General features: G+C 51.1%; 1 protein-coding gene across 4 annotated transcripts in view; it reads right to left on the minus strand.

The window, feature by feature from the left end:
- Positions 1-602: 602 nt before the first annotated feature.
- Positions 603-25168, minus strand: part of LOC117310548 (acetylserotonin O-methyltransferase-like) — a 35930-nt gene continuing 11364 nt past the window's right edge. Inside the window, exons 2-5 of one of the 4 annotated variants that reach the window (XM_033850218.2) lie at positions 24235-24366; positions 19151-19291; positions 12954-13118; positions 603-3754 (exon numbers count right to left, since the gene is read on the minus strand). In XM_033850218.2, the coding sequence (XP_033706109.1) occupies positions 3753-3754; positions 12954-13118; positions 19151-19291; positions 24235-24366 (440 nt within the window). In that variant the 3' untranslated portion in view covers positions 603-3752. Of the gene's footprint in view, positions 3755-8078; positions 9083-9199; positions 13119-19150; positions 19292-24234; positions 24367-25168 lie in introns of those variants that run through there. The other 3 variants (XM_073799752.1, XM_033850217.2, XM_033850219.2) reach the window with 3 other exon arrangements.

Raw genomic sequence — 25168 nt, forward strand, 5'->3', positions numbered from 1 at the left:
ACGTCTTTCTGCAAAGCCAGCCAGGAGAGGGCTCGCGGCTCTGGGGCTCTTCTTGGGAGCATCAGCCTGCAAGGAGAGGTCAGGGCGCTCATGCCCTCCTGTCTCGACAGAATCTGCGAGCCCCCCATACAGACATCGCCCCCAAGCTGGCAGGAAGCTAAGGAAACCTCTGTCGTTCCTCTCTCCGTGTGGCCTGTTCCGAACGCCTGACGGTAATAAATTCCCACCAAAAGGAAAGAAGCCGTTTCATCTGGGCACTTGGATGCGAACCCGTTTTCCTCGCGGGGGCTCACCCCGACTATATCAATGGGCAGAATTCAACAGAAATCATTCTCCTTTCCCTCGGAGAGATGCAGCCGAGGGAAACAAAGACCTTCAGGGTCAGCTCCTGGGGTCCCTTCCTATTTACTGCACTCCGCAGAAATCCTTAGAATCCTTAGAATTCCTATAAACAAGGGGTCGCATTTGCAGGTGAATTGGGACGACCTTGGCTGCCTGGTGTTCACACGGGAACGGAGGATGCTCTTCCCGCTCAGTAAAGCACATCTGATGCAAACAGTCCTCTTCCTTCCGCTTTGCTCGTCCTCGGATGTTTCTGAAATCGAACCCAGGTTTGTAGGCAAGATTGAGATGAAGATGGCAGTTACCCCTGGTGACCCCAAACCAGGTAATCCAGGAAGATGTCATCCTGAGATCCTTCAATTCATCCCATGTGCAGAGACCCTGTTTCCAAACACGGTCACGGTCACAGGTTCTGGAGATAAGGATGTGAGCACATTTGGGGGGGCCCCCACGGAACCCAGGCCACACTAATATTGCCATGTTGTAACCACATAATCAATCCATGAGTGGGGGTTGTCCACAGCCACCCACACGGCCAGCACACAAGATGGACGACCCTTCCTGCAAGGACCCAGAATGGAAATGAATCTCAGAAACACAGCTGCCCCTGAACGGATACCTTCCTGGAAGTGACAAGCTCGTGACTGCATGAAACCGCCGTATAAGCAGGTACGGCGAGACACTCATTTTCTGCTTATTTTTATAAATTCCCGAACCTAGGTCGGAGGTCATAGATTTCCTTTTCCAAAGAATATGCCTCAGCATCTCCGTATATAAATAACCTGCTTATTCAGGGGTAAGCAGACTCCAAAGGTTACAAATTGTGGGCAAAAAACCTGAAAGAGCGCATGTGCAGTCACAAAAGAAACAGTCTGCTCTGGAAATAAGCACGTGGGAGAAGAAGAAGCACTCGCCTGCGCTGCGGCGGGGGTGGGGAAATCATGAACCAACACAGGTGGAAGCAGGGGATGTCCCCCACCCCATCATCACCTGCCTCACCTGGGGAAGGTTGTCTGGACCAACCAGTCTCCTCTGTAAACCAGGGATTGGATATGGGTTTGGACGCTGCATCAAGGTTCCCAAGACCCCCCAGGATTGACAGCTGTCTGGAAGGACTCAGGCTCGTTACAAGGTGGAACTCATGGTGGTGGTTTAGTCCCGTGAACGGATACAGAGCAAAATTAGCAAAGGGAAAGCTGTGTGGGGTGGATCCTGGGGGGAACCAGGTGCAAGCTTCCAGGGGCCTGTCCCTGTGGAGTCGCACAGGATGCACTGAAGTCCTCAAGCAACGAGCTGTGACCACATGTGTGAAATGTGGTCGCCAGGGAATTTTAACTGAATACAGTAGCGCTCAAACCCCCCAGGGGACGCTTGGCAATGTCTGCGGACAGTTTTGGTTTTCACCACTGGGGAGGGGATGCTCCTGGCACGTGGCGGGTGGAGACCAGGGAAGCTGCTGCACAGCCCACAGGGCTCGGGACGCCCCGCATCAGAGCGTCACCCGGCCCCGATGTCAGTAGTGCTGAGGCTGAGAAACCGTGACCTAACATGAGAGACTATCTATCTATCATCTATCTATCTATCTATCATCTCATGTATCTATCTATCATCTATCTATCTATCATCTCATGTATCTATCTATCATCTATCTATCATCTCATGTATCTATCATCTATCTATCTATCTATCATCTCATGTATCTATCATCTATCTATCTATCTATCTATCATCTCATGTATCTATCATCTATCTATCTATCATCTCATGTATCTATCATCTATCTATCTATCTATCATCTCATGTATCTATCATCTATCTATCTATCATCTCATGTATCTATCATCTATCTATCTATCATCTCATGTATCTATCCATCCACCCATCCATCCTGTCTTATCTACCCATATATCCTCTCTCTCTATATAATCTATGTATCCATCCATCCATGTCTATGTATCTATATATCATCCATCCATCCATAACCTCTCTCCGCACCCATTTATCCATCTATCCATCTATTCATCCATCCATCCATCCATACCTATCTATCTACCTACCTACCTACCTATCTCAGTGGTTCATAACTGGGGATGACTTGGCCACCCAGAAGGACACTTGACAATGTCTGGGGACATTTTTGGTTGTTACAACTTTGGGGAGGATCCTACTGGCTGCTGGCGGGTGGAGACCAGGGAAGCTGCTGCACAGCCCACAGGGCACAGGACGCCCCACAGCAGAGGGTCATCCAGCCCCAGATGTCAGCAGTGCTGAGGCTGAGACACCCTGTCCAGCATGAGAGACTATCTATCTATCTATCCATCCATCCATCCATCCATTTATCTGTCTATGGCTGTGGTTCTAAAGCAGGGATGACTTTGCCCCCAGGGGACATAGGACAATGTCTGCGGACGTTTCTGGTGTCACACTGGGGGGAGGGGGTGCTCCTGGCACCTGATGGGTGGAGACCAGGGAAGCTGCTGCACAGCCCACAGGGCCCGGGATGCCCCGCCTCAGAGAGTCACCCAGCCCCACATGTCAGCCGTTAAAACTGCTCTAAGGAAGTCCTACCACCATGAATTTTCAAAACATTCTTTTCTCTCAGTCTTTCCCAGACTTGGTACCAACGACATCTGGCACCTGAAAGGCCGCACATGCCCGGCTTGTCAGGAAAAGACTTTTTAACGGGAAAACGCAGAGGTGGGTGGGAATGTGAAATTGGAAGAGGATGGCTGACTTCAGGAGGAAGACGGTTTACAACCCGGACACGGAAACGCCAGGAGAAGAGCGAGGAACAGAACGGAAAGCTCAGGGGAGCAGCCATGCCGGGAAGCGGGCGGCGTGGATTCGTGTATTAATTCAAAGCAGGAAGCGAGGATGCAGGGCGCCTCCCGGTGCAGCTGAGATGTTGGTCTGTGACGTGTCACGGGGAAGCCGGGGCTCACCTGGTCCAGCCTCACCGGCTCAGGAAGCCTCGTTAAAGTTGCTGAAAACGAACACGGGGGGCGTGAGCCACAGGCAACAGAAGCCACAGCTGAGGAGGCAGGAAACACAGGCTGTGGGGAACCCAGGGCTGTCCACTGAGCCCGGGAGGGGATCAAAACCAGCCTGCGCAGTTAGACATATACGACCTTCTCCTCCCCTTTCATCTGGCCCTTCGTGGTCAGCAAACGTCACGGCCTTTGAAAAGCGCAGGACCTGCCCTCCGTGGACCCCGTGTGGCCGTCCCCCAGGGAATGACACACAAAGGGCCAAGCAAGAAGATGCCCTGAGCATCGCTCCTGAATTCCCTCCTCCACCCTGCGCGCCCCCAGCCCCAGCCCCAGGCAGCCACTGACCTGCTTCCCGTCACTCTGGCATTGATCGAACCGCTTAGAACTTTCTAAGCAGGGGATTTCCAGACGTTTACATTTTCCTAGAAATGGAAGGACACCGTGTGTTCTTTGGGGTTCTAGCTGCTTTTACTCTGCATCGTTATTTGGAGGTTCCTTCACCTTTCTCCTTCTCCTTCTTACACTTTCGTGCCAGGCTTCTTTTTTTTTTTTTGCTTTTGCTTTCTTTTTTCTTGAACGGCCCATTTCAATGAATCAAAGAGGTAGATCCCTAGAATACATCCCCTCCATCAATGCCACACAGCTAATCCCACACGTTTTTAACCGTAAAAAATAAAATCCTGTCCTAAAAAAGAGATTGGAAGCTACGTGTATGCTTTTATAAAGGAATGCCTTTCTAAACACGACGGACAGAGGTGGACACGGTGAACAGAGACTGGATGATTTGTTTTCCTACCAAATTAAAAAGGGCAAATCAAAAAAACTTAAGCGGGAGGGATAAATTGGGAGATTAGGAGTGACATAGACACAGGACTATATATAACACAGAGAACTAATAAGAACCTACTGTATAGCATGGAGAACTCTACTCGGTGCTCTGTAATGACCTATACGGGAAAAGAACCTAAAAAAAGAGTGAATACATGTATATGTATAACTGATTAACTTTGCTGTACACCTGAAACTAACACAACACTGTAAATCAACTCTACTCCAATAAAAATTTTTTTTAAATAAGTTAGGGACTTCCCTGGTGGCACAGTGGTTAAGAATCCGCCTGCCAATGCAGGGGACATGGGTTCGAGCCCTGGCCTGGGAAGACCCCACATGCCGTGGAGCAACTAAGCCTGTGTGCCACAGCTACTGAGCCTGCGCTCTAGAGCCCGGGAGCCACAACTACTGAGCCCACATGCCACAACTACTGAAGCCCGGGCGCCTAGAGCCCGTGCTCTGCAACAAGAGAAGCCACCGCAATGAGAAGCCCGCGCACCACAAGGAAGAGTAGCCCCCGCTCGCCGCAACTAGAGAAAGTCTGCACGCAGCAACGAAGACCCAGCACAGCCATTAATTGATTAATTAATTTTTAAAAGGTTAAAAAAACTTAAGTGGCAAATTACAAACTGATTGGAAACGGGCAAAGCAGGCAAACGGGCTTTTTGCACAGTCATCACGCTTTGCACGCAGGCCAGGACTCATATTTTTCCAGCTGAAACCCCCCCCCTTTCAAGTATTTATCAATAGGAAAAGTGCCTCAGAAACACACAGTAATTAGCCCTGCGAGGAGGGTAACTGACACTTTTCCGATCCTTCCTTCCTTTCTCTACATCCTGCTGTTTTCCACAGGGACTGTCTTCAATTTTGCTGTTTGAAGCCACTTGTGTTATTTCCGGGAGAGCCTCGTTTCTTGTCAACGGAGACTCTGTTCTCAGGCGGCCCTGGGGACCTGGCTGTCATGTCCAGCCACTCTCCTCCGGGCACAATTTGGACGGTTTCCGGAGTATCAAGAGCTCTGTGTGTAGCATCAGCTCGGGAGGTGGGCAGCCGGGATTGGAGTGGGATGTCTCTGCACGTGAAAACGCATCTGGGGAAAGGTGACTGCTAGCAGTGGCCGGCGGTCCAAGGCTGTGGTTTCCGCTTTCTTTTTTAATTAATTAATCTATTTATTTATTTATTTTTGGCTGCGTTGGGTCTTCACTGCTGCGCGCTGGCTTCCTCTAGTTGCGGCGAGCGGGGATTCTCTTGTTGCGGAGCACAGGCTCTAGGTGCGTGGGCTTCAGTAGTTGTGGCTCGCGGGCTCTAGAGCGCAGGCTCAGTAGTTGTGGCACACGGGCTTAGTTGCTCTGCGGCATGTGGGATCTTCCCGGACCAGGGCTCGAATCCATGTCCCCTGCACTGGCAGGTGGATTCTTAACCACTGCGCCACCAGGGAAGTCCCTGTGGTTTCCTCTTGGTGCAGCCTGGTCTCCGGTACAAGGCTGCAAGCAGCCCGGGGCCTAAATGATGCAGATAAAGAGGAGGGGGCGGGGCATGGGGGTCGGGCGGGCAGCCCTACTCAGCTGGCATGGGGAGAGGACCCCCTCTCGGGAAGCAGCACTTAGCCCAAAAGCCAGCGTCGGCACCAACAAGCCACACGGGGGTGTGAAAGCATGTCACAAAAAAGGCATCGGGAGTGTGTTCTGGGCGGAAGGGATCCAACTCCTATTATTTTTACAGATCTTCCCGGTTTCCCAAAGTCCTTAGGATAAGCAGGGTCACGTTTATCGTCATACAAATGACCTGTCCCCTTTTCCTTCAAAAAGCATAAAAAGCGATAAAAGCCGAAAGGGAGTTGATTCTTTTCACGGGACAAATTAAGCGGAAGCGGCCAACGCATCCGACGGAAGCCAAAGCAGAGCCGAGGAACTGGGGATTCATCTGAGGAAACAGATACCTGGGGTCGATAATCCTGTAAAAAGCTAAGTCTCCTAGTTACGGCAGAAACGCAAATGAGTCCACGTGTCATAAAGAGTAAGCTGCACTCTTCGGTGGAACGGTCCCTCCGACTGGACCGGCACAGTCTTTCTGGGTGGAAGTCTGTCCACATACACGAGTCTTGGGTCCTCAGATCTGAGTCGGAAATCAGTATTTTACAGTTATTTATCGACCCCATATGGATCAAACCAGGGTCACTGTCGGTGGCTTTCTGGGACCAGCACACGCTGTGGGATTTATCGTCTGCCTGTGGGATGAAAAGTCTAATCCCTGAGTCATCCCCAGGGACCACACCTGAGGGTCCCACATCCCCTCCTGGGGCCCAGTCTGGGGTCTGGCTTGGAACCCGTTTGCTGAATGAATCGATCCGTCCATTAATGATTCAATGAGTGAGGACATCCATAGGTTATCTACAGTGAAAAAAGTCAGAAATGACCTAAATGTCCTTCCAAAACAGAAGCCATTCAATGTATTCACACAGCCATCAAAAACCACATGGTTAAGGAAACTTTCAGAATGTGGAGGAAAGACCCGAATGAAATAGTAGACAGACATGATCAGTCTATTTTTGAATGTTTGGTGCCTAGCAAAGAAATACACCAATCATAACTAGCGGTTATATCACCAGGACGTGCAACTTTTAAGCATACTATCTTTTTCCTAACTCTTATTGAAAATCCTCAAGTTTTGTGTTAAATTATAAAGAAAAAAACCATGCACGTTCAAAGCGGTTTTGCAGTTTCTTGCATTAAGTAACTGAAATATATCTGATGCCTACGTTATACAGGAACTGGCCTTGACACCTCCGCATGTCCTGTCCCCGGGGGGCCACAGGTGGGCCAGTCAGCAGGCAGCCTGGGGGGGCGTGCCCTGCACCCCGCTCCCCCATGTCTGGCTCCATTGCTATGTCAGCTGTCCCATCTGAGGCTCTGTTTCCTGTTCTCCCCACTTACAAATTCTCTTCCCCCCTCATCCGTAACTTCAGCCACGCCAGACGACTTCCCGGCCGGAAATGTTTCTTCCTGTCTACACCAAGGCCACGTGCTCTCGAGGCCCTCCCTCCTCACGCATTCCACCTAGAAGCAGCGGGGGACTCAGCTTCCCCCCACATAATGAGCCAGGAGGACCTGATTTTCTGAGACTGGGGGGGCGTTGAGGGTGGACCTTGTGTCCACACCTCATTTATCGTCTCTCCAGGGGAGCAGTGATGTTTATGTCCTTCCTGGAAAACCACGCTTTCAACAAAACATTTCTACTAGTGCCTTCCCATCCAAAGGGCCAAAATATTCCCCAGGGTTATATAGTACCTTTTCACAAGCTGTCCCTCTGATGCTGGACCAACTCCATGGAAACCGGAAGTTGAATCCCTCTGTCCACAGCCTTTTATCTCCTTTCCATACACACTTGACATTAGGTTTGGGGGCCGTAGACTTTAAATAAAAGCTGGAGTTGTCTGTCTTAGTCGCAGGACCCCGGTATCCCCACGACAGAATTTTCATTCCCCCTTCCACCTAAGCTCAAATGGGGACACAGAGCCCAGGCTGGCTTGATTTGGAAAAACAAAGGACTGTGACATGTCCCTTAAAACAGTCCACACATCATCCCTCTTCCACGTAGCAACCGGGTGACTTCTAGTCATCCAATGACCATCAGACCCCAGCCCCAGCACCAGCACTCCCGGGCTCAAAGCTCCGTGCTGATGCCCACTTCCAGAAAGTCAGTGATGGTCCGTGCCTCCGTTTCCCCATCCATAAAGTGAGTATAAGAATGCCTGCCTTGGGGGAAGGTTGATAATGAAAATAATGAACGAAATACGGAAAGCATGCAGGATGGCGCCCCGCACAGACTGCGTGCCATATGGCTGTTAGCACTTTAAAAAATATTATGATCATTATTAATCATTATTATAATAATTCTATAAACACAAGGGAGAAAATGGCTTCCTGAGATTACATATCTCAATGTGTGTTTAGCCAGACAAAGAGAACAGACTTGTGGACAGAGAGAAGAGACTGGTGGTTGCCAAGGCAGGTGTGGTGGGGAGGGAAGCATTGGGGGTTTGGGGTTAGCAGATGCAAACAATTATATATAGGCTGGATCAGCAACGAGGTCCTACTGTAGAGCCCATGGAACTCTACTCAATACCCTGTGATAAACCATGGAAAAGAATATAAAGAAGTATATCAGGTGTTTTGAACCCTGTGTTATTAAAAGCCAAAACAAATCAAGAAAGCAAGAAGAGAGAAATAAACAGAACAGGGAGAGAGGGGAAAGAAGGAAGGAAGGAAGAAGAAAAAGAAAGAAAGAGAGAAAGTTGAGTCAGGATTGGCAAACTCCATTGGAGAATGTAGGGGAAATTCATACCCAATACAGGAAGATTTATACTCAAAATTTTTCTTTTATTCAGACTTTAATTCAGTTGTGCGGAATACCTCTTTCCATGGCCACCTGGAATAAATGAGGTGTCTCTGTAGTTGTAAAAATAATGCACAGAGATGCCAAGTATTTGAATAAATTGTAACGTTGTAAAAAACAAAAGTGTTTGGAACACATAAGTTGCCTATACTTATAGACAGACCACAGAATAAGCTTTCAGATTATACAGAGACAAGCAGTGTGACCGGGGATTAAAGACACGGACATAGTCTTATCATCCCGGACACACACGGGTGTAGACACACACGCAGGGTCATAAATACAGACCCGGAGATATCTACAGACAGGCGCCATCCTTGGATTATATATTATAGAACCAGGTATAAACAGATGCTGTACAATTACAGAAGTAATACATGTAGTCATACACTGGTCCAGTCTCCACGTAAAACAGCAGGACAATTACTAGAAGTCATAAGTCAGACACGAGTAGATGGGAAGCCACTTCCGACCCAGAATCCCCGGCAAAGCGAACGCCCCGAGCGCCACCACCAGGCATCTTTCTTCGGGACAGACCACAAAGTGAATATATAACAAAGTGAATCAGTTATACATATACATATGTTCCCATATCTCTTCCCTCTTGCATCTCCCTCCCTCCCACCCTCCTTATCCCACCCCTCTAGGTGGTCACAGTGCACCGAGCTGATCTCCCTGTGCTATGCGGCTGCTTCCCACTAGCTATCTATTTTACGTTTGGTAGTGTGTATATGTCCATGCCACTCTCTCACTTTGTCCCAGCTTACCCTTCTCCCTCCCCGTGCCCTCAAGTCCATCCTCTACGTCTGCATCTTTATTCCCGTCTCACCCCTAGGTTCTTCACGACCTTTTTTTTTTTTCTTAGATTCCATGTATCTGTGTTAGCATACAGTATTTGTTTTTCTCTTTCTGACTTACTTCACTCTGTATGACAGACTCTAGGTCCATCCACCTCACTACAAATAACTCGATTTCGTTTCTTTTTATGGCTGAGTAATATTCCATTGTATACATGTGCCACATCTGCTTTATCCATTCATCTGTTGATGGACACTTAGGTTGCTTCCATGTCCTGGCTATTGCAATCAACGTGATACACCATATTAACAAATTGAAGGAGAAAAACCATATGATCGTCTCAATAGATGCAGAGAAAGCTTTTGACAAATTTCAACACCCATTTATGATAAAAACCCTGCAGAAAGTAGGCATAGAGGGAACTTTCCTCAACATAATAAAGGCCATATATGACAAACCCACAGCCAACATCGTCCTCAATGGTGAAAAACTGAAACCATTTCCACTAAGATCAGGAAGAAGACAAGGTTGCCCACTCTCACCACGCTTATTCAAAATAGTTTTGGAAGTTTTAGCCACAGCAATCAGAGAAGAAAAACAAATAAAAGGAATCCGTGTTGTGCTTTGTGGCCCAATTCTCGACGCCACCGAACGAATTATCCGGAAATTGTCACGCTCGAAAATCTCAGGTAAACAGCTCAGTGGAGAGGAAAGGAAAGACAGGGGCGGGGAAACAGGGAAGCATCCTCTTGGTTAACTGGGGTTGTACCATCTCGGCACAGACGTTTTAAAGGGGAGGGGGAGGCTGTCGACACGGCAGGCCTCATCAACGGAACATCTGTTTGCAAACACTCATCGAAGCCTTCCCTCCGTGATGAATTTCTAGAGACGACTCTGGTCGACAGAGCAGCTGGACGGGATGATGAGGCAGGAGCGCCCCCTGCTGTCCGTCGGGACACCTGCTCGCTCCCACCTGGAATGCGGCTTCCCGGATAGGACACCTGTGTCCTCCAGCTCCCTGCCACCCCTACCAGTGCAGGTTCCTCACCCTCCTGCTGCTTCTCCTGAGGCAGGTAGCAGGAATCCTAACTTCCGCTCCCGGGGTGGGGGTGGGTGGGTGTGGAACTGTCTGTCCCCTGTTCTCGATCCTCTGTCTGCACGGGTTACCCGCCTGTCCTCCAAAGCCAGCAGATTCCTTCTGCGGCCTGGGTCATCGCATCTGCGCTGAGGGGAATGTGCCTACAGTTCTTTAGAGGGGATTTGTTTTAATGATGGAAAAAAGACGCAACATCAAATTGACCATTTTTAAGTGTACAGCTCAGTGGTCTTGAGCATATTCACGTTGTACAACCATCTCCAGCATCACCTCCAGAACTCTTTCATCTGCCCAGACTGAAACTGTCCCCATTAAACACCCACTCCCCAGCCCCAGGCACCCACCCTCCTTCTGTCTCCATGGATTTGACTCCCCTAGGGACCTCATAAGTGGAAGCCTGCAGGATTTGTCCTTCTGTGACTGCCTAGTGTCACTGAGCCTCACGTCCTCAAGGTCCATCCACGTCGTGGCCTGCGTCAGAATTTCCCTCCTTTTTTAGGGCTGAGTAATATTCCACTGTGTGCACGGACCCCATTCTGTGTGTCCATCACCCATGCATGAACATTTACGTTTATGGACGTTTACAGTCCATATTTTGGCCGTTGTGAATAATGCTGCAGTGAACGTGGGTGTGCAAAGACCTCTCCGAGTTTCTGATTCTTTTGGGTAAATACTCAAAGCCTGCATCCTATGGTAGTTCGGTGTTTAACTATTAGAGAAACCTCCATTCTGTTCTCTGCAGCAGGCACACCATTTCACATTCCCACCAACACTGCACAAGCGTTCACGTTTCTCTACATCCTTGCCAACACTTGTTATTTTCTGGAGTCTCTTTTGATAGTAGCCATCCTGAGAGATGTGAACCTGTTTATGATTAATTTTAGAATCTATTTTCCCAACTGAAGTCTCCTATACTAATTAGGTTTTGATTTGCTGGTAGCTTGATGACTTGGGTGGCGGGTCAGGTATACGGAGGATGGCTTTATTATTAATGACAAATTTTTAAAGCAATTTCTACTTTTCCAAAGCTAACCATTTTGTAGCCATGTCCATCTATAAGCATCATGAAGATCACTTATTATTCTAAAAAGTAAAATAATGTTCATAGCTGCACTATTTACAATAGCCAGGACATGGAAGCAACCTAAATGCCCATCGATAGAGGAAGAGATAAAGAAGATGTGGTACATGTACACAATGGAATATGACTCAGCCATAAACAAAATAAAATCATGCCGTTTGCAGCAACGTGGTTGGAGCTAGAGACCGTCATATGAGGTGAAGACAGTCAGACAAAGAAAAATATCATATGATGTCGCTTATCTGTGGAATCTAAAATATGGGACAGGGACTTCCCTGGAGGTCCAGCGGTTACGACTCTGCACTCCTAGTGCAGGCAGCCCGGGGTTCGATCCCTGGTCGGGGAACTAGATCCTGCATGCCGCAACTAAAGATCCCGTGTGCCCCAACTAAGACCCGGCACAGCCAAATACATACATAAATAAATATTTTTTTTAAAAAACCCTGCTATATGGATTTACATTTGTTAAAGAATCACATTAGGAAATTTAAAATAAACGGTGCCAAGGTATTGTCTAGCCGAGGGTGGCCCTTTGAAATTCTGATAACGTCCGAATAATACCTGTTTGTACAGCCTGGCACTGAAGAAGCCACTTGCTTCCTTCCTGTCTGGGTCAGCGTCTTGGAGATCATAGATGAGACACTCCTACAGCGTGGGCTAGGCCGAGGGGAATCCCCAAGGGAGGGGGATGCACCCCCCCCCCAGGTCTCGAAGACCAAAGGAAAGAGCTGCTCAGCTCCCCGAAATCAGGCAGTTAGAGAGCCAGGCAGGTGTCCGTCACATGGGCACAGGGCAGCCCAGAGATAAACCACAGTCGACCTGGAGGACCCCGTAAGCCTTCTCCAGCACAGTTTCATCCCCAGCATCTCCACAGGGCAGGGGTTGGGGGTGACAGTCCCACCCTGGTGCATCGTTCCAAACAGGACAGACTCCGCTCCTTAGCAAACGTCTCCCTGCATGCATTTGCACAAGCCCGGCAAGTCCATTTTTGCACACTCAGCCCCAGGGGTCCCATGAGATGCTAGGCGTGAAAGCTCTGTAAAAGAGGAGGGTTTGGGGTGTGCTTACTGCCGTCTCCCTTCAATACCATATTTCCCTTCGATGCTCTTCCCATAGACACGGTCGTTCTGCAGGAGTGATGAAAGCCAAAAATGCAAACTTTTGTTTTAATTTTTTAAAAATATTTATTTATGTGGCCGCGCTGGGTCTTAGCTTGCGGCAGGCGGGATCGTCACTGCGGCGTGTGGGATCCAGTTCCCTGACCAGAGATCGAACCCGAGCCCCCTGCATTGGAAGCCCAGGGTCTAAACCGCTGGACCGCCAGGGAAGTCCCTTTTTTAAATTTTTAAAATGACTTTTTATTGGAGTGTGGTTACTTTACGATGCTGTTAGTTTCTGCTGTAAGGAGCCGTTAACTTACATGGCTGGATGCATTCGGCCCTTGCACATAAAGGGGTTCCACTTTGTGCAGACTTGGGGCCCCACGTGGAGGATGCAGGAGGCATTGCAATGACCCGGGCAGCGGCAAACACGTTCTTTGGGAAATGTTCATCAGTGCAGCGTACATCGTCGTCCCCCGTGGAAGCTAATACGTCAGAGAAACAAAAGAGAGGGGTTTTCGTTTTCTGTGACAACCGTGTATAAGAACTGTGTGTGTGCGTGTGTGTGTTTTTTAATCCAAAGGGTTCATGCCGTGCTATGTGTTTCAGCAGCTTTTCTTCTAAACAAGCTGACCGGGGGCTTCCATATCACCTCTGACCACGCAAATTCTTTATTGGGGCAGAAACCCTCCAGAAAGAGGTGGTGTTTCCGGCAATGGCTCCAGGGCCCTGCTGCGAGAGATGCAGCCGGCCCTACTGTACACCAGGCCCAGGGTGTCTCTCCACGGGACAGGGTGTTGGCGGGGGGCAGTGTCCCCTCCCTTACTTAGAACCTGGAGAATGATGCCTTTTATTCTTACTTTGTAATCGCCCTTCACGGGGGAAAATGATGAAAAGGTACTTGTTTTCGTGAAACCTAACATTTTCGGGGGCAAAGGCATAAAGTGTGTGTGTCTTCTCCGTTTACGGCTACCCCAGCCTCCTCTGGTTGGTGACTGCCTGGTCCGTGGAGCCAACGTCCATTAAACCACCCAACGGCGCCATCTGCTGGCAGACAGGCATCCCGGTCCTGCCCCAAGTGATCCGGCGTCGCCGTGGCAACAGGAGGATGTCTCCCCTCCAAGGCTCCAGGCTGTCCTGAGAGGTATTTGGGAAGAAGCCAGAGCAGGTGATTCCCGGCGCCCTGGAGGGTCCTTCCTGCTGAGTCCACCCGGTCCCTCCCCAGGCCACGGAGCTGGACCAACGCTGGGGAGCACAGTCTGGGACCAGCAGCTGGCTTTCCATCATCTTCTGAAGAAGGTCTTTCCAATACCTGTTTCTCTTCCTACCCCCAAGGAAACAGTGTGACCCTCCCAGAGCCCTCAGCTCAGGAGGACTCTTAAGAAATCTACGCACCCCTAAGAGCCAGTCCTGTCGTTACAGCCACGACTATCGGGGAAGCTGCAGTGTGACCACATCCTAACCCAGTCTCCCTAGCCCGGCACTGTGGGCACTGGGGGCTGCTGGGCCACTCTCTGATGTGGGGTACCCTGTGCACTGTGGGGTCTCGGGCAGCATCCCTGGTACCCAGTTACCAGCTGCCAGCAGCGTCCTCCAGTCCAGCGTGACAGCCCAAGACGCCTCCAGACACTGCCAGGTGTGTCCCCAGTGGGGGGCGGGGGGCAAAATCACCCCAGCTGAGAAGCATTGGTTGGACATAGTGAAAGAATCGCAGGGCATTTAAGACAAACTTTAGAGATTACCCAGCCCCGTCTGTTAAATTTGAAGGGTGAGGGTGCAGAGAAGGTAGGTGACGTGCCCGAGGTCAGCTTCCTGCTGGCTAGAAATTCCGGACCTGCAAAGCCGTGCTCCTCCGCTTCCGAGGGCTGCCCCCGCCTTCAGCACCATCGACGGCTTCCCTTACAGAGTTGCGGCCGTCCAGAGATATATGCAAACCGGCAGGCGCTGTGTTTGCATCTCAGACACAAGGGGGGTGAGCAGCAAGATGACCGTGGTTGCTGTGGGCAGCGGCCCCGGTGCCAGGTCCCTCCCGGGCGTGGCTTCACCCAGGAAACACGGTGGCTTTATTTATTTATTTTTGTAATTTTTTTTTTTAAAAAAGAGCATAAATCAGCTCTCCTACAAGAGCTGGGGAGAAATATGTGTGAGGGGGTCAGATTACAAGCTGGACTTCTCTGCATGGACTTTTCATCAGCATTTGGTTTTCGAATCATGCAAATGTGTTAGTCCTCCAAGAATTAGCACATAAAAATCAGAGGCAAGGCCTAAACACTGGAAGCAAACCAAAGACCACGAGCCGATCGATCGGCGACACCACCTCCGGGCGACAACCGCAGTTTCTGTGACCGTGGACGCACCAATTCGTGGATATTCTAAACAGAAGAACTGCAGACAAGCCACAGCACGGCCTGGCAGTTCTCTTGTTTGCAGTAACCTTGGTTTTGCTCCTTTGGGATGACGTCATGTACAGATCAGGACAGGCAAACAAGTACTATTGATGATCTTAGGAGCATGGCTCCGGGCGTAGGGCACCACACAAGGACGGCGTTAGAAACACTGAGTAACTGCCCGGTAACGTCCCTATGGATGGAAATGTAAATAATTCAGCGTGTTCAATCCATTTCCCAGCTCTCTCCACGGAAGGGGTCTAGAAACACTGCCCTCCAAGCAATGGCAACTCCGCCTCTGAAAATGATTCCCCACCAACAGAACCACAGTTTCTGGGGGAAAATGGACGATTCTGGAGAGGGAGAAGCAATGCAAAAGCCTGAGACATGGTGACGTCCCGAAAGCAAGGAAACCTTCAGTGGTCGGCTGTGACTGTGACCTCATCACACACAGAGGCTGTGCCCACGCCCTCGTGGACCCTTAGCATCGTGACCTCACAGGATACTGTCCCCATCACACACAGCGGCTACCTCCAGCTTTCGTTGGGATACGCTGCAGAATGGTTATCAATGCCATTTTTTTGGTCGGTTTTAATTACTGCTGTGGAAGGAGAGCCATTTGGTTGGACGACCCCCCTTACCTGTGACATGAACTCAGTCCCCGGCACCCCAAGGAGAGTCTGCCAACCCTGCCCCGAGTTGACAGCACAGCGACACCCAGCCCTACCACGCATCTGTCTTGCAGGCTTGATAGGTTCTCACCAGCAGGTGTGAACACTTCTCAGCCGTCCGGTCATGCAGGGCCCTGGCCAGGATGCACAGATCCGGCTCTGGAAGGCTCTCTTTAAAGAAATCTCCTGTGACCCAGGGCGAGTGCCCTGGGGTCAGCCTGCATCTCAATCCCGTTGGACCACACCAACACCCAGCAGGGAAAGGCCACCTGTATGGACCGAGCTTTCCCAGATCTTCCCAGCTGGTGACCTTTCAACCAGCCCCTGAACAAAAAGAAATCTCAGTGAAGACAGGACCATTCTGAACGATGTTTGGGGGTCCCTTTCCCTCCATCAGATCTGGACAATGGTTTTATTTTTATTTTGTTTCCGAAGGTCCCGTGTAAACAGACAGCATCCTTTAAGCCATGGATTTCAGGAGGTCCCTGGCAATGGATCAGAAGCTCCATCCCGATGAGTCAAACTGGACCAACAAGGTCCATACGTGTTTCCCTGACTGCATAAAGATGCCCACGAGAGACTCTTACCTGTAGGTGATGGCCAACACTCAACTCTCCTACCATTTTTCCTGCAAGAAGTATCAATGTGGGAAGAGAGCTTGGATAGCCCTGAGCCGTACAGGGTTACCTCAGCTGACCTGTGTGGTCCATACTCTGCAAATTCACGGGAATTGGGGAGGATGTCTTGGATGACACAGATGCTATCCCCTGGATCTCTTTCTTGTGCTGTGTATCCCAGGAAACAGGGACCCCAGAATATTCCCCCATGAGACAGGGCACGGAGAAGGAGGTTCCTCCAAATGGGTTTTCTTCCACTCAGTGAAGAAAGACGGGTTTTTCTTAGAAAACTACGGCCCAAGGGCCAAATTTGGTCAGGCGTCTGTTTGCCTACAGCCTGGAGAGAATGCAGACCCAGGAATGAAGGTCGACATGCCTGCACCTTCTACCAGCTGCCCTTGGGGACCAATCGCAGACACCCAACCTCAACGGGGTAACAGCACATAATAAAGTAGTATTTCACTTAATTCCCCCAACCTCCAAAGTCTGCTTCTTCACCCCATTTTCCAAATGAGGCACCGAAGTAACACTGATCGTGTATCTCCAAGAAGTAGGAGGAAGACTCCCCAGGGGTGGGATTAGGGTTAAGATCAGGGTGAGGCACTGCCTCTGTGCACAAAATTTAAGGGGCCCCAAAACTTGGTATTTTAATACAATGGCTTTAGAAATCAACATTAGGGACTTCCCTGGTGGCACAGTGGTTAAGAATCCACCTGCCAATGCAGGGGACACGGGTTCGAGCCCTGAGCCGGGAAGATCCCACATGCCAGGGAGCAACTAAGGCCGTGTGCCATAACTACTGAGCCTGCGCTCTAGAGCCCGCGAGCCCCAACGACTGAGCCTGCGAGCCACAACTACTGAAGCCCACGCGCCTAGAGCCCATGCTCCGCAACAAGAGAAGCCACCGCAATGAGAAGCCCGCACACCGCAACGAAGAGTAGCCCCCGCTCGCCACAACTAGAGAAATCCCGCACGCAGCAACAAAGACCCAGCACTGCCAAAAATAAATAAAAATTAAAAAGAATTTTTAAAAAATCAGCATTAAGCCCCCCACACCCCCCAACAAATTCCTGACGGTCAAAATTTCAGAATTTTAAATATTTATTTTTATTTATGTATTCATTTAGGCTGCACCGGGTCTTAGTTGCAGCACGCAGGATCTTTAGTTGCAGCGTGCAGACTTTTTAGTTGCAGCTAGTCTAACTGCGGGGTCTAGTTCCCCGACCAGGGATCGAACCTGGGCCCCCTGCATTGGGAGTGTGGAGTCTTAGCCACTGGATCACCAGGGACGTTCCCAAATTTCAGAATTTTCAATAAAGATGGTATCCAGCCCTTGAAGGACACGATTCAGCACATTCTTGTCACCTTGAAATCAGCCTATCGGATCCAGAGCTATTCAAAAGGAGATGATCCTTCGTCTGGATCAGTCAACATTTCGGGAGTGTCTACCCCACATCTGGCCCCAGATGCAATGCTGATGGCCTGTCCCATGAGATGCCATGAACTTGGCGGTGATTTTTTTTTAAAGATCTTTTGCTGTAGATCATTTTATTGAATTTGTTACAATATTGATTCGGTTTTATGTTTTGGTGTTTTGGCCATGAGGCATGTGGGATCTTAGCTCCCTGACCAGGGATCGAACCCGCACCCTCTGCATTGGAAGATGAAATCTTAACCACTGGACCACCAGGGAAGTCCCGTGCAGGTGATTTTTTTTAAAAAAAACATAATAGCGAGGGACTTCCCTGGAGGTCCAGTGGTTAAGACTGCACGCTTCCACTGCAGGTGGCACAGGTTCAATCCCTGGCTGGGGAGCTAAGATCCCACAGCCGTATGGTGTGGCCAAAAATAATAATCATCATCATAGTGAATTTACAGCAGATCTAAGAGTGGATGGAAATGATATCCCCACCTGGTGTTTTTCTTCTGAGCGAGCAGAAAAATAGCACCACGAAAGGCCACTTTCCTCCATAAATGGAGGTACAGGGCGTCTGCTGGTTAGACCTTAGTTCCTGGGACAGCCCATCTCTGGGAGCCGCACCCCACGTTTCCAAAGCAAGAGGAAGTCCCTTCCAGCTCTCGGCAAAGCTGCTGTGGTCTCTGAGCCTTGGAAAGCGCGAGAACCTTCTCAAGCTTCTGCGTCAGGAACTGACCCCTGACCCTACCTTCAACCCACGTCATTTACTGTCATTCATAAGTGACCTGGATTTAGATGCCTGTGTGGGTGCCCTGCGGTGGCCGTAAGAAATGGCCACAGACCAGGAAATCCACCCTCCCCCATCCTGGAGACCAGACATGTGAGGTCAAGGTGTCCCAGGGCTGCGCTCCCTCCAGAGGCCCCAGGGGAGGGTCATTCCTGCCTCCTCCAGCTCCTGGGGGGCTCCAGGCGTCCCTGGGCTTGTGGCCGCATCCCTCCTCTCTGTGCCTCTGTCTTCTCGGGGCTTCTCCTCTGTGTCTGTGTCTCTCCTCTTCTGTGTCTTAGAAGGACCCTGCCATTGGATGTAGGGCCACCCTCCTCCAGGAGGACCTCATCTCAGACCCTTCACTTCATCACATCTGCAAGCACCCTATTTCCCAATAAGGTCCCATTCGCAAATTCTAGCTGGACATGAATTTTGACGGGACAGTGTTGAACCCAGTACAATACTCAAGAAAGAATTAATTGCAAGAAAACAATATGCCCTCCCAGAGTTTTCCATCTGTCATGACTCACAGTTCTAGGTTGAGGGGAAGTATATTTGGAGGGTGAAGGAACCCACTCTGACCATCCACTGCCGCCTTCTCCCACGCCCCCCCGGGACGCATGTTTCCCCGTGGACACAGACAGCACTTGGAAACCCACCTTCACAGAAGCCGATCCGTTCATCCTCCGGGAATGAGAAGTGCCTCTTTGCCATCTGGACCACGTCCGGGATGTCAAACACGGTGACCTGAGACCCCGGGTACAGAGACATGCACGCCTTGGCCAGAGCCCCGGAACCACCTGCAAGCAGACACAGGACGTGACAGGGTGGGGACCTGGGTGGTACCCACACTCTGGTCTCCATAGTTACAGGCTCACCTACAAGCCCTGGAATCTAGGGGGTCTTCCTGGTTGGGCCAACCCGCATGCCAACCTTCCACACAGACTCTGACCTGACTGTGTCCTCTCGTGCCAGGGCATTTGTCCGCCCGAAGACAACAGCCAAGCAGAGGAAGCCCTGGGCAAATGCTGGAGTGAGATGTGCCCGTGGGTCCCTGTGGGGCACATTTCCAGGGGACGCCCCAGTGAGAAACAAGGGGGACCCTCCCAGACGCCAACGGCATGCACGTCCCAGGTCCTGGAGACCCTCCTGTCTTGCATTTTCACGCCCAGCTGGCCCCAAGGCAGAGCAATTGCAAGTCTGCTCTTGCCTAGAGGAACCTGCTACCAGCGAACATGGCAAAGACACCCCTTGTGCACCAGAGATGATTTTCTGAAGCCTCACATCCTTACCCGAAGGGCGACCCGTGCTTTCCGTCCCTCCTCTATGGGAAGGCAGTGCTGGGTCGGGAGGGAGCTGCGGGGTCTCCTGAAACCAGACCGAGGGTTGGTGCTCACCGCTGCCGTTTTGCCCTCAACCAAGCCCCACCCCCTTATCCCGTAAGACAGGGAGGACGACCACCCACCCAGTCCTGCGTCTGTTCTGGGAGCTTCCCAGTGTCCAACGCACAGGCGTGGCCGGCCTTCCTTCTCATCCCCGCTAGCATCACAACGGAGGAGTTACATCTGCCCCCCAGGACCCCAGTAAACTCTCCTGATCCTTGCAGGCTCACACGGTGTTTTCCTCCACCAGGAAGGCAGCGTGAGAAGACTCTGCTCTCGGAGTTTCAGCAGACCAGCCTGCAACCCCGCCCAGAGGATTCTCACTGCTGTCTACACGGAGAACCACATCTGTGTCCCACGCCCTCGTCCTTGGAGCCGGTGCTAGTTGGCTGCAGTGAAAGGAGCTAGGACCACAACAGCCTTTGGGAAGTGACAGAAAGATGCTCCCCACTGTCCTACTGGGATATCCATCTTCTTCCTTCGCTGGGTCACCGGGAACTATTAAAACCAGGGTGTCCTTGTGCACTGATGGTGGAGATGTAAATTGACGCAGCCACTATTGAGAACAGTACACAGGTTCCTCAGAAAACTACAAAATATAGTTGCCGTATGAACTTGCAATTCCACTCTTGGGCGTGTGTCCGGAGAAAATCATAATCTGAAAAGATCCCAAGATGCACCCCAACGTTCACTGCAGCACTGTTTCCACGTAGGACATGGCAGCAACCTAAATGTCCACTGACAGAGGAATGGATAAAGACGATGTGGTGCATATATACAGTGGAATATTACTCAGCCAGAAAAAGAATGAAATGATGCCATTTGCAGCCACATGCACGGACCTGGAGATTACCATACTAAGTGAAGCAAGTCAGAGAAAGACAAATACCATATGATATCACTTCTACGTGGAATCTAAAATATGACATAAATGAACTTATGTATGAAACAGAAACAGACTCACAGACACAGAGAACAGACTAGTGGTTGCCAAGGGGGAGGGGGTGGGGGAGGGAAGGAGTGGAAGGTCAGGATTAGCAGATGCAGCCTCGTATATATAGGATGGATACACAGCAAGGTCCTACTGCAGAGCACAGGGAACTACATGCAATACCCTGGGATAAACCATCATGGAAAAGAATATTAAAGATTGTATAAATATGTATAACTGAGTCGGTTTGCTGTACAGCAGATGGTAACACAACACTGTCAATCAACTACACTCCAATAAAATTTTAAAATATAAGCATAACCCTATCAGAGCAGGTGCTTGGGACCTGCCTGGCGGTCCAGTGGTTAAGACTCCTGCACTTCTACTGCAGGGGGCTCGGGTTCAACCCCTGGCTGGGGAGCTAAGAGCCCGCAGCGAGGCCAAAAAAAAAAAAGCAGGTGCTTGGCGTTACCTGTAGATGGCAGTGAAGAGCTCCTCGGAGGGAACCCCAAAGGCCTTCAGATACTGGTTCCTCCTGTCTCTGAAAACGGGGCGGGCATCACTCGGGTTCCGAGACTTTACCGCACATTAGGTACCGCACACTGGTGCTCACAGACCCTATCCTTACATCGCAGACAGAGCAAACAGGAAACAAGTAACCCAAGACACTCACGAATTCCTTTCTAGTTTGCAAAAAATAACTGCACATTCAGAGCTGCAGGTTACCCGTCTTGCAGACCTGTCTGATGTGAGGAAAGAAGAAACGAGGGACAGTCTAAAGACGGTGTAAAGATGCCGTGAAATGAGGCGATGCCTCGGTCCAGGAGGACTCAGCCCCTGGCACCTGGGGATGGGGCCGTCCTTGTAGCTGGAGGGCCAGCGGGTCTACCCACAGCTTCCTGCTACTCCCCTGAGGCCGGTGGGGGGGGATTTCTGGGTCCTCCTGGGCCCCGCTGCCTGATGTACAGGCGAGCTGGCTCCCTGCGGTGTGTCCTCCCTCCATCCTGGATCTAGTCTGGCCGCAGTCAGCCCCCTGCTCCTTTCATGGATATGAGGTGACCCAGCCTTCAGTCAGGTGAGGCATCTCTTTCCCACCTGACCTTCGGGAGACACTGATGAAAAATACACAGCAGCAGAAATGCGTGCCTCCGCGTGGGACCCAGATACACCAGCACGAGGCAGGAGGAAGAAGCCTGTTACTCTCCGTTGCTCCGAAAACAGAGGCTCCTTTTGCACGTGGGGCAAAGCACTGAAGTCCCTCGGACCGACTCCAGAGGGTCCAGCAAGGGCTGCGGAGATGTGGCGGCGCCGCTGGTTACTCGCACCCTCGGGCGGAGTCCACTGGGCTGTGTCCAGCTCCTCAGGGCTTCCTTCTTTAACTGAATGGGCCCCAGGGTCAAAACCTCAGGGGGCGTCCCCTTAAAATCGCGACATCCTGCTTCTCGTAAAACACAAAGCTCGGAAGCTGGGGCGGCTGTCACCCCACGGTCGCGTGGACACAACTCGTGGGAGCTGACGGGGGGCTGGCCCCTTAGACGGGCGTCCACGCTCTGCCGTGCCACTGCCCCTACTGTGCCCTCTTGTCTGGTTGTGACACGAGACCCCTGACGCTTTGGTCTCCCTCAGAGACTCACTGAGAGTCCCCTTGGCTCCAAGCTGTGGGCCCGACCCTGACGCACTTTACACACCGGCCCTGGGCCACCTGGGGACGCTCAGAACAGCATCGACGCCACGTGCGCAGTGAGTCTCACGTGGGTGTGATTTTGGAAGAGAAACGTGAAAGCAAACAGTGATGATAAGCGTGAATCTGATGAGCTGTATCTTTTCCAAAACCAGCGGCAGAACTGGGTCCTCGGGTTCTCACGGCTAAGCTACCGGAGGCTCAAGACGGGGTTTAAGTTAAAATAATTAAGAAAGAAAATGGAGAGCCACGGTTCTCAACAATGTCAATGTCTTCAGTTGGTTGTCACAACTGGGGGAGGGGGAGCTCCTGGCACCCGGTGGGTGGAGACCAGGGAAGCTGCTGCACAGCCCACAGGGCCCGGGACGTCCACATCAGAGGGTCACCCAGCCCCGATGTCAGTCGTGCTGAGAAACCCTGACCTAGCATCAGAGATCCTCTCTATCGGTCACCTATTATAATTCCACCAGCTATCACTTATTGTCTATCTATCTATCTATCTATCTATCTATTCAGCCAGGGTTCCCCAACCCCTGGGCCGCGGACCAGTACCGGTCCACGGCCTGTCAGGAACTGGGCCACACAGCAGGGGGCAGACGAGCGAAGCTTCATCTGCCGCTCCCCACGGCTCGCATTACCGTCTGAACCATCCCGCCATCGCTTGCGTTACTGCCCGAATTATCCTGCCAGCCCCCTCGCCCCGTCTGCGGAGAAACTGTCTTCCATGAAACCGGGCCTTGGTGTCAAAAAGGTTGGGGACTGCTGTATTCATCTATCTCTCTATCATCTATCTAGACCCACCTATCAATATTTATCATCTTCTATCAGTATTTACCAATAATGTCCATCCATCATCATCTATCTCTCAAACTATGCATATTACCTATCAATCATCTGTCAATATCTATCATCTATTGATCACTATCTATCAGTACTTATCTATCAGCATTTATCTAACAATATTTATCAATAACATCTACCTATAGATTCACTATCTATAGATCCACCTATCTACCTGTTATCTATCCATACCTAACAATAGCTATCATTTTATCAATATCTATCTATATCTATCAATCACCTATCAAACTGTCAATATTGTCTATCAATCATCTATCATCTATAATGTATCATTACTTATCTATCAGTATTTATCTAATAATATTGATCTACCAATATCTATCACTTACCTATAGCTCTATCCATCTGTCTCTACCGTAGTGATTCCCAGTTACAACTGATTTTGCCCCCAGGAGACACCTGTCAATGTCTGGGGACATTGTTGGTTGTCGCACTGGGGGGAGGGGGTGCTCCTGGCACCTGGCGGGTGGAGACCAGGGAAGCTGCTCCGCCCCCCACAGGGCCCAGGACGCCCCACATCAGAGGGTCACCCAGCCCCAGATGCCAGTGGGGTGAGGCTGAGAAGCCCGGCGTGCGGCACAGCCATCGCACGCAGAGAGCAGCACGCAGGGTTTCCCACCGTATGTTCCAGATTATCTTCCTGCTTTGCCCTGGGGCGCCCCCGCTTCCCCTGGAGACTCCTGAAGCACAAGGATTCTCATCACGACATCATTAGAGTAATCCCGTCGGTCGACACCAGGTGACCTCACACATCTGCTCCGGATTCCCAAATCTAATGATGTCGCGTTTGGTTCTACAAGAAACCCGGCATTTCGATTCCTCGGATGCCCTGAAAACCAGCCCCCAGGCAGCCCTGGGACTCAGGAGCGCCCCCGACACCGCACCCACCTGACAGCCGCGCGGCCAGGTGGCCCCAGCCCAGGTAGGTGGTCCTGGCCGCGTACAGCAGCATGTCCTGCTGGGACTTGGGGCTGGCTCTGGCCAGGTAGGTGCTGGCGAGCTCTGTGTTTTCATACACAGCTGAAAACACACAGAACAGAGGGAAAAAAACCAAAAACGCATTAGATACCAAGGCACCGCCGACATGCCGACACCAGCACTGGGAACACCCTGATGGAAACGCGATTCCTGCCTGGGACCACGGAAGCCCCAACAGCTGGACCCTCATCCCGAAGGGCTGGCTGACCTGTGGGCAGCAGGCGCACCTGCTGGGTTCAGCTTCGGCAAATCCCATGGGAAGATCCGGCGGAGCGGTGAACAGCCAACGAGCCCGAGGGAAACGTATATTACAGTCTGCGGACCTTTAAGCAACACCTGATTCTAAAATGGACATATGGGAGCAAAAGCCCGACTCGTGCAGAGGAAACAAAGATCAGGGGAGAAAGGGGCGCTTTTTGGGTGAGCTCAGCTGTGCAGCAGGGACCCGAGCCTGGTGGGGCCATCATCTCCACAAGGTGCAGGACGCCCACAGCCCCCCGGGGCAGACGGCACCGTGCTCCCCGGCTGCACCCTAAGCCACTCCATCCCTCCAGCCACCGACAAGGGGGGACGGCCCTGGGCATCTCGGGGCCACATGTCCGAACGGCTCATCCGGTGCCTGGGCCTGTCCTGGGGGCCCAGCTGTGGTGCTTGGGGTCCGGCGTGGTCCTGTTCTTGGTCATGGCATCCCTCCTAGGACAGGAGCGGCTTGTCCCGCTCACGAGGAGGAAGGATCTAGCCTTTCATTTCTCCTGCACAATGCGTACCTGCCCAATGTTTGTGGGTCTCCATGGGGACCCCAGAGGCACAGCCGGAGTGGACGCTGCCGTCACGGGGCTTCCCA

This window comes from Tursiops truncatus, chromosome Y (assembly GCF_011762595.2).
Source record: "Tursiops truncatus isolate mTurTru1 chromosome Y, mTurTru1.mat.Y, whole genome shotgun sequence".
Classification (NCBI taxonomy): Eukaryota; Metazoa; Chordata; class Mammalia; order Artiodactyla; family Delphinidae; genus Tursiops; species Tursiops truncatus.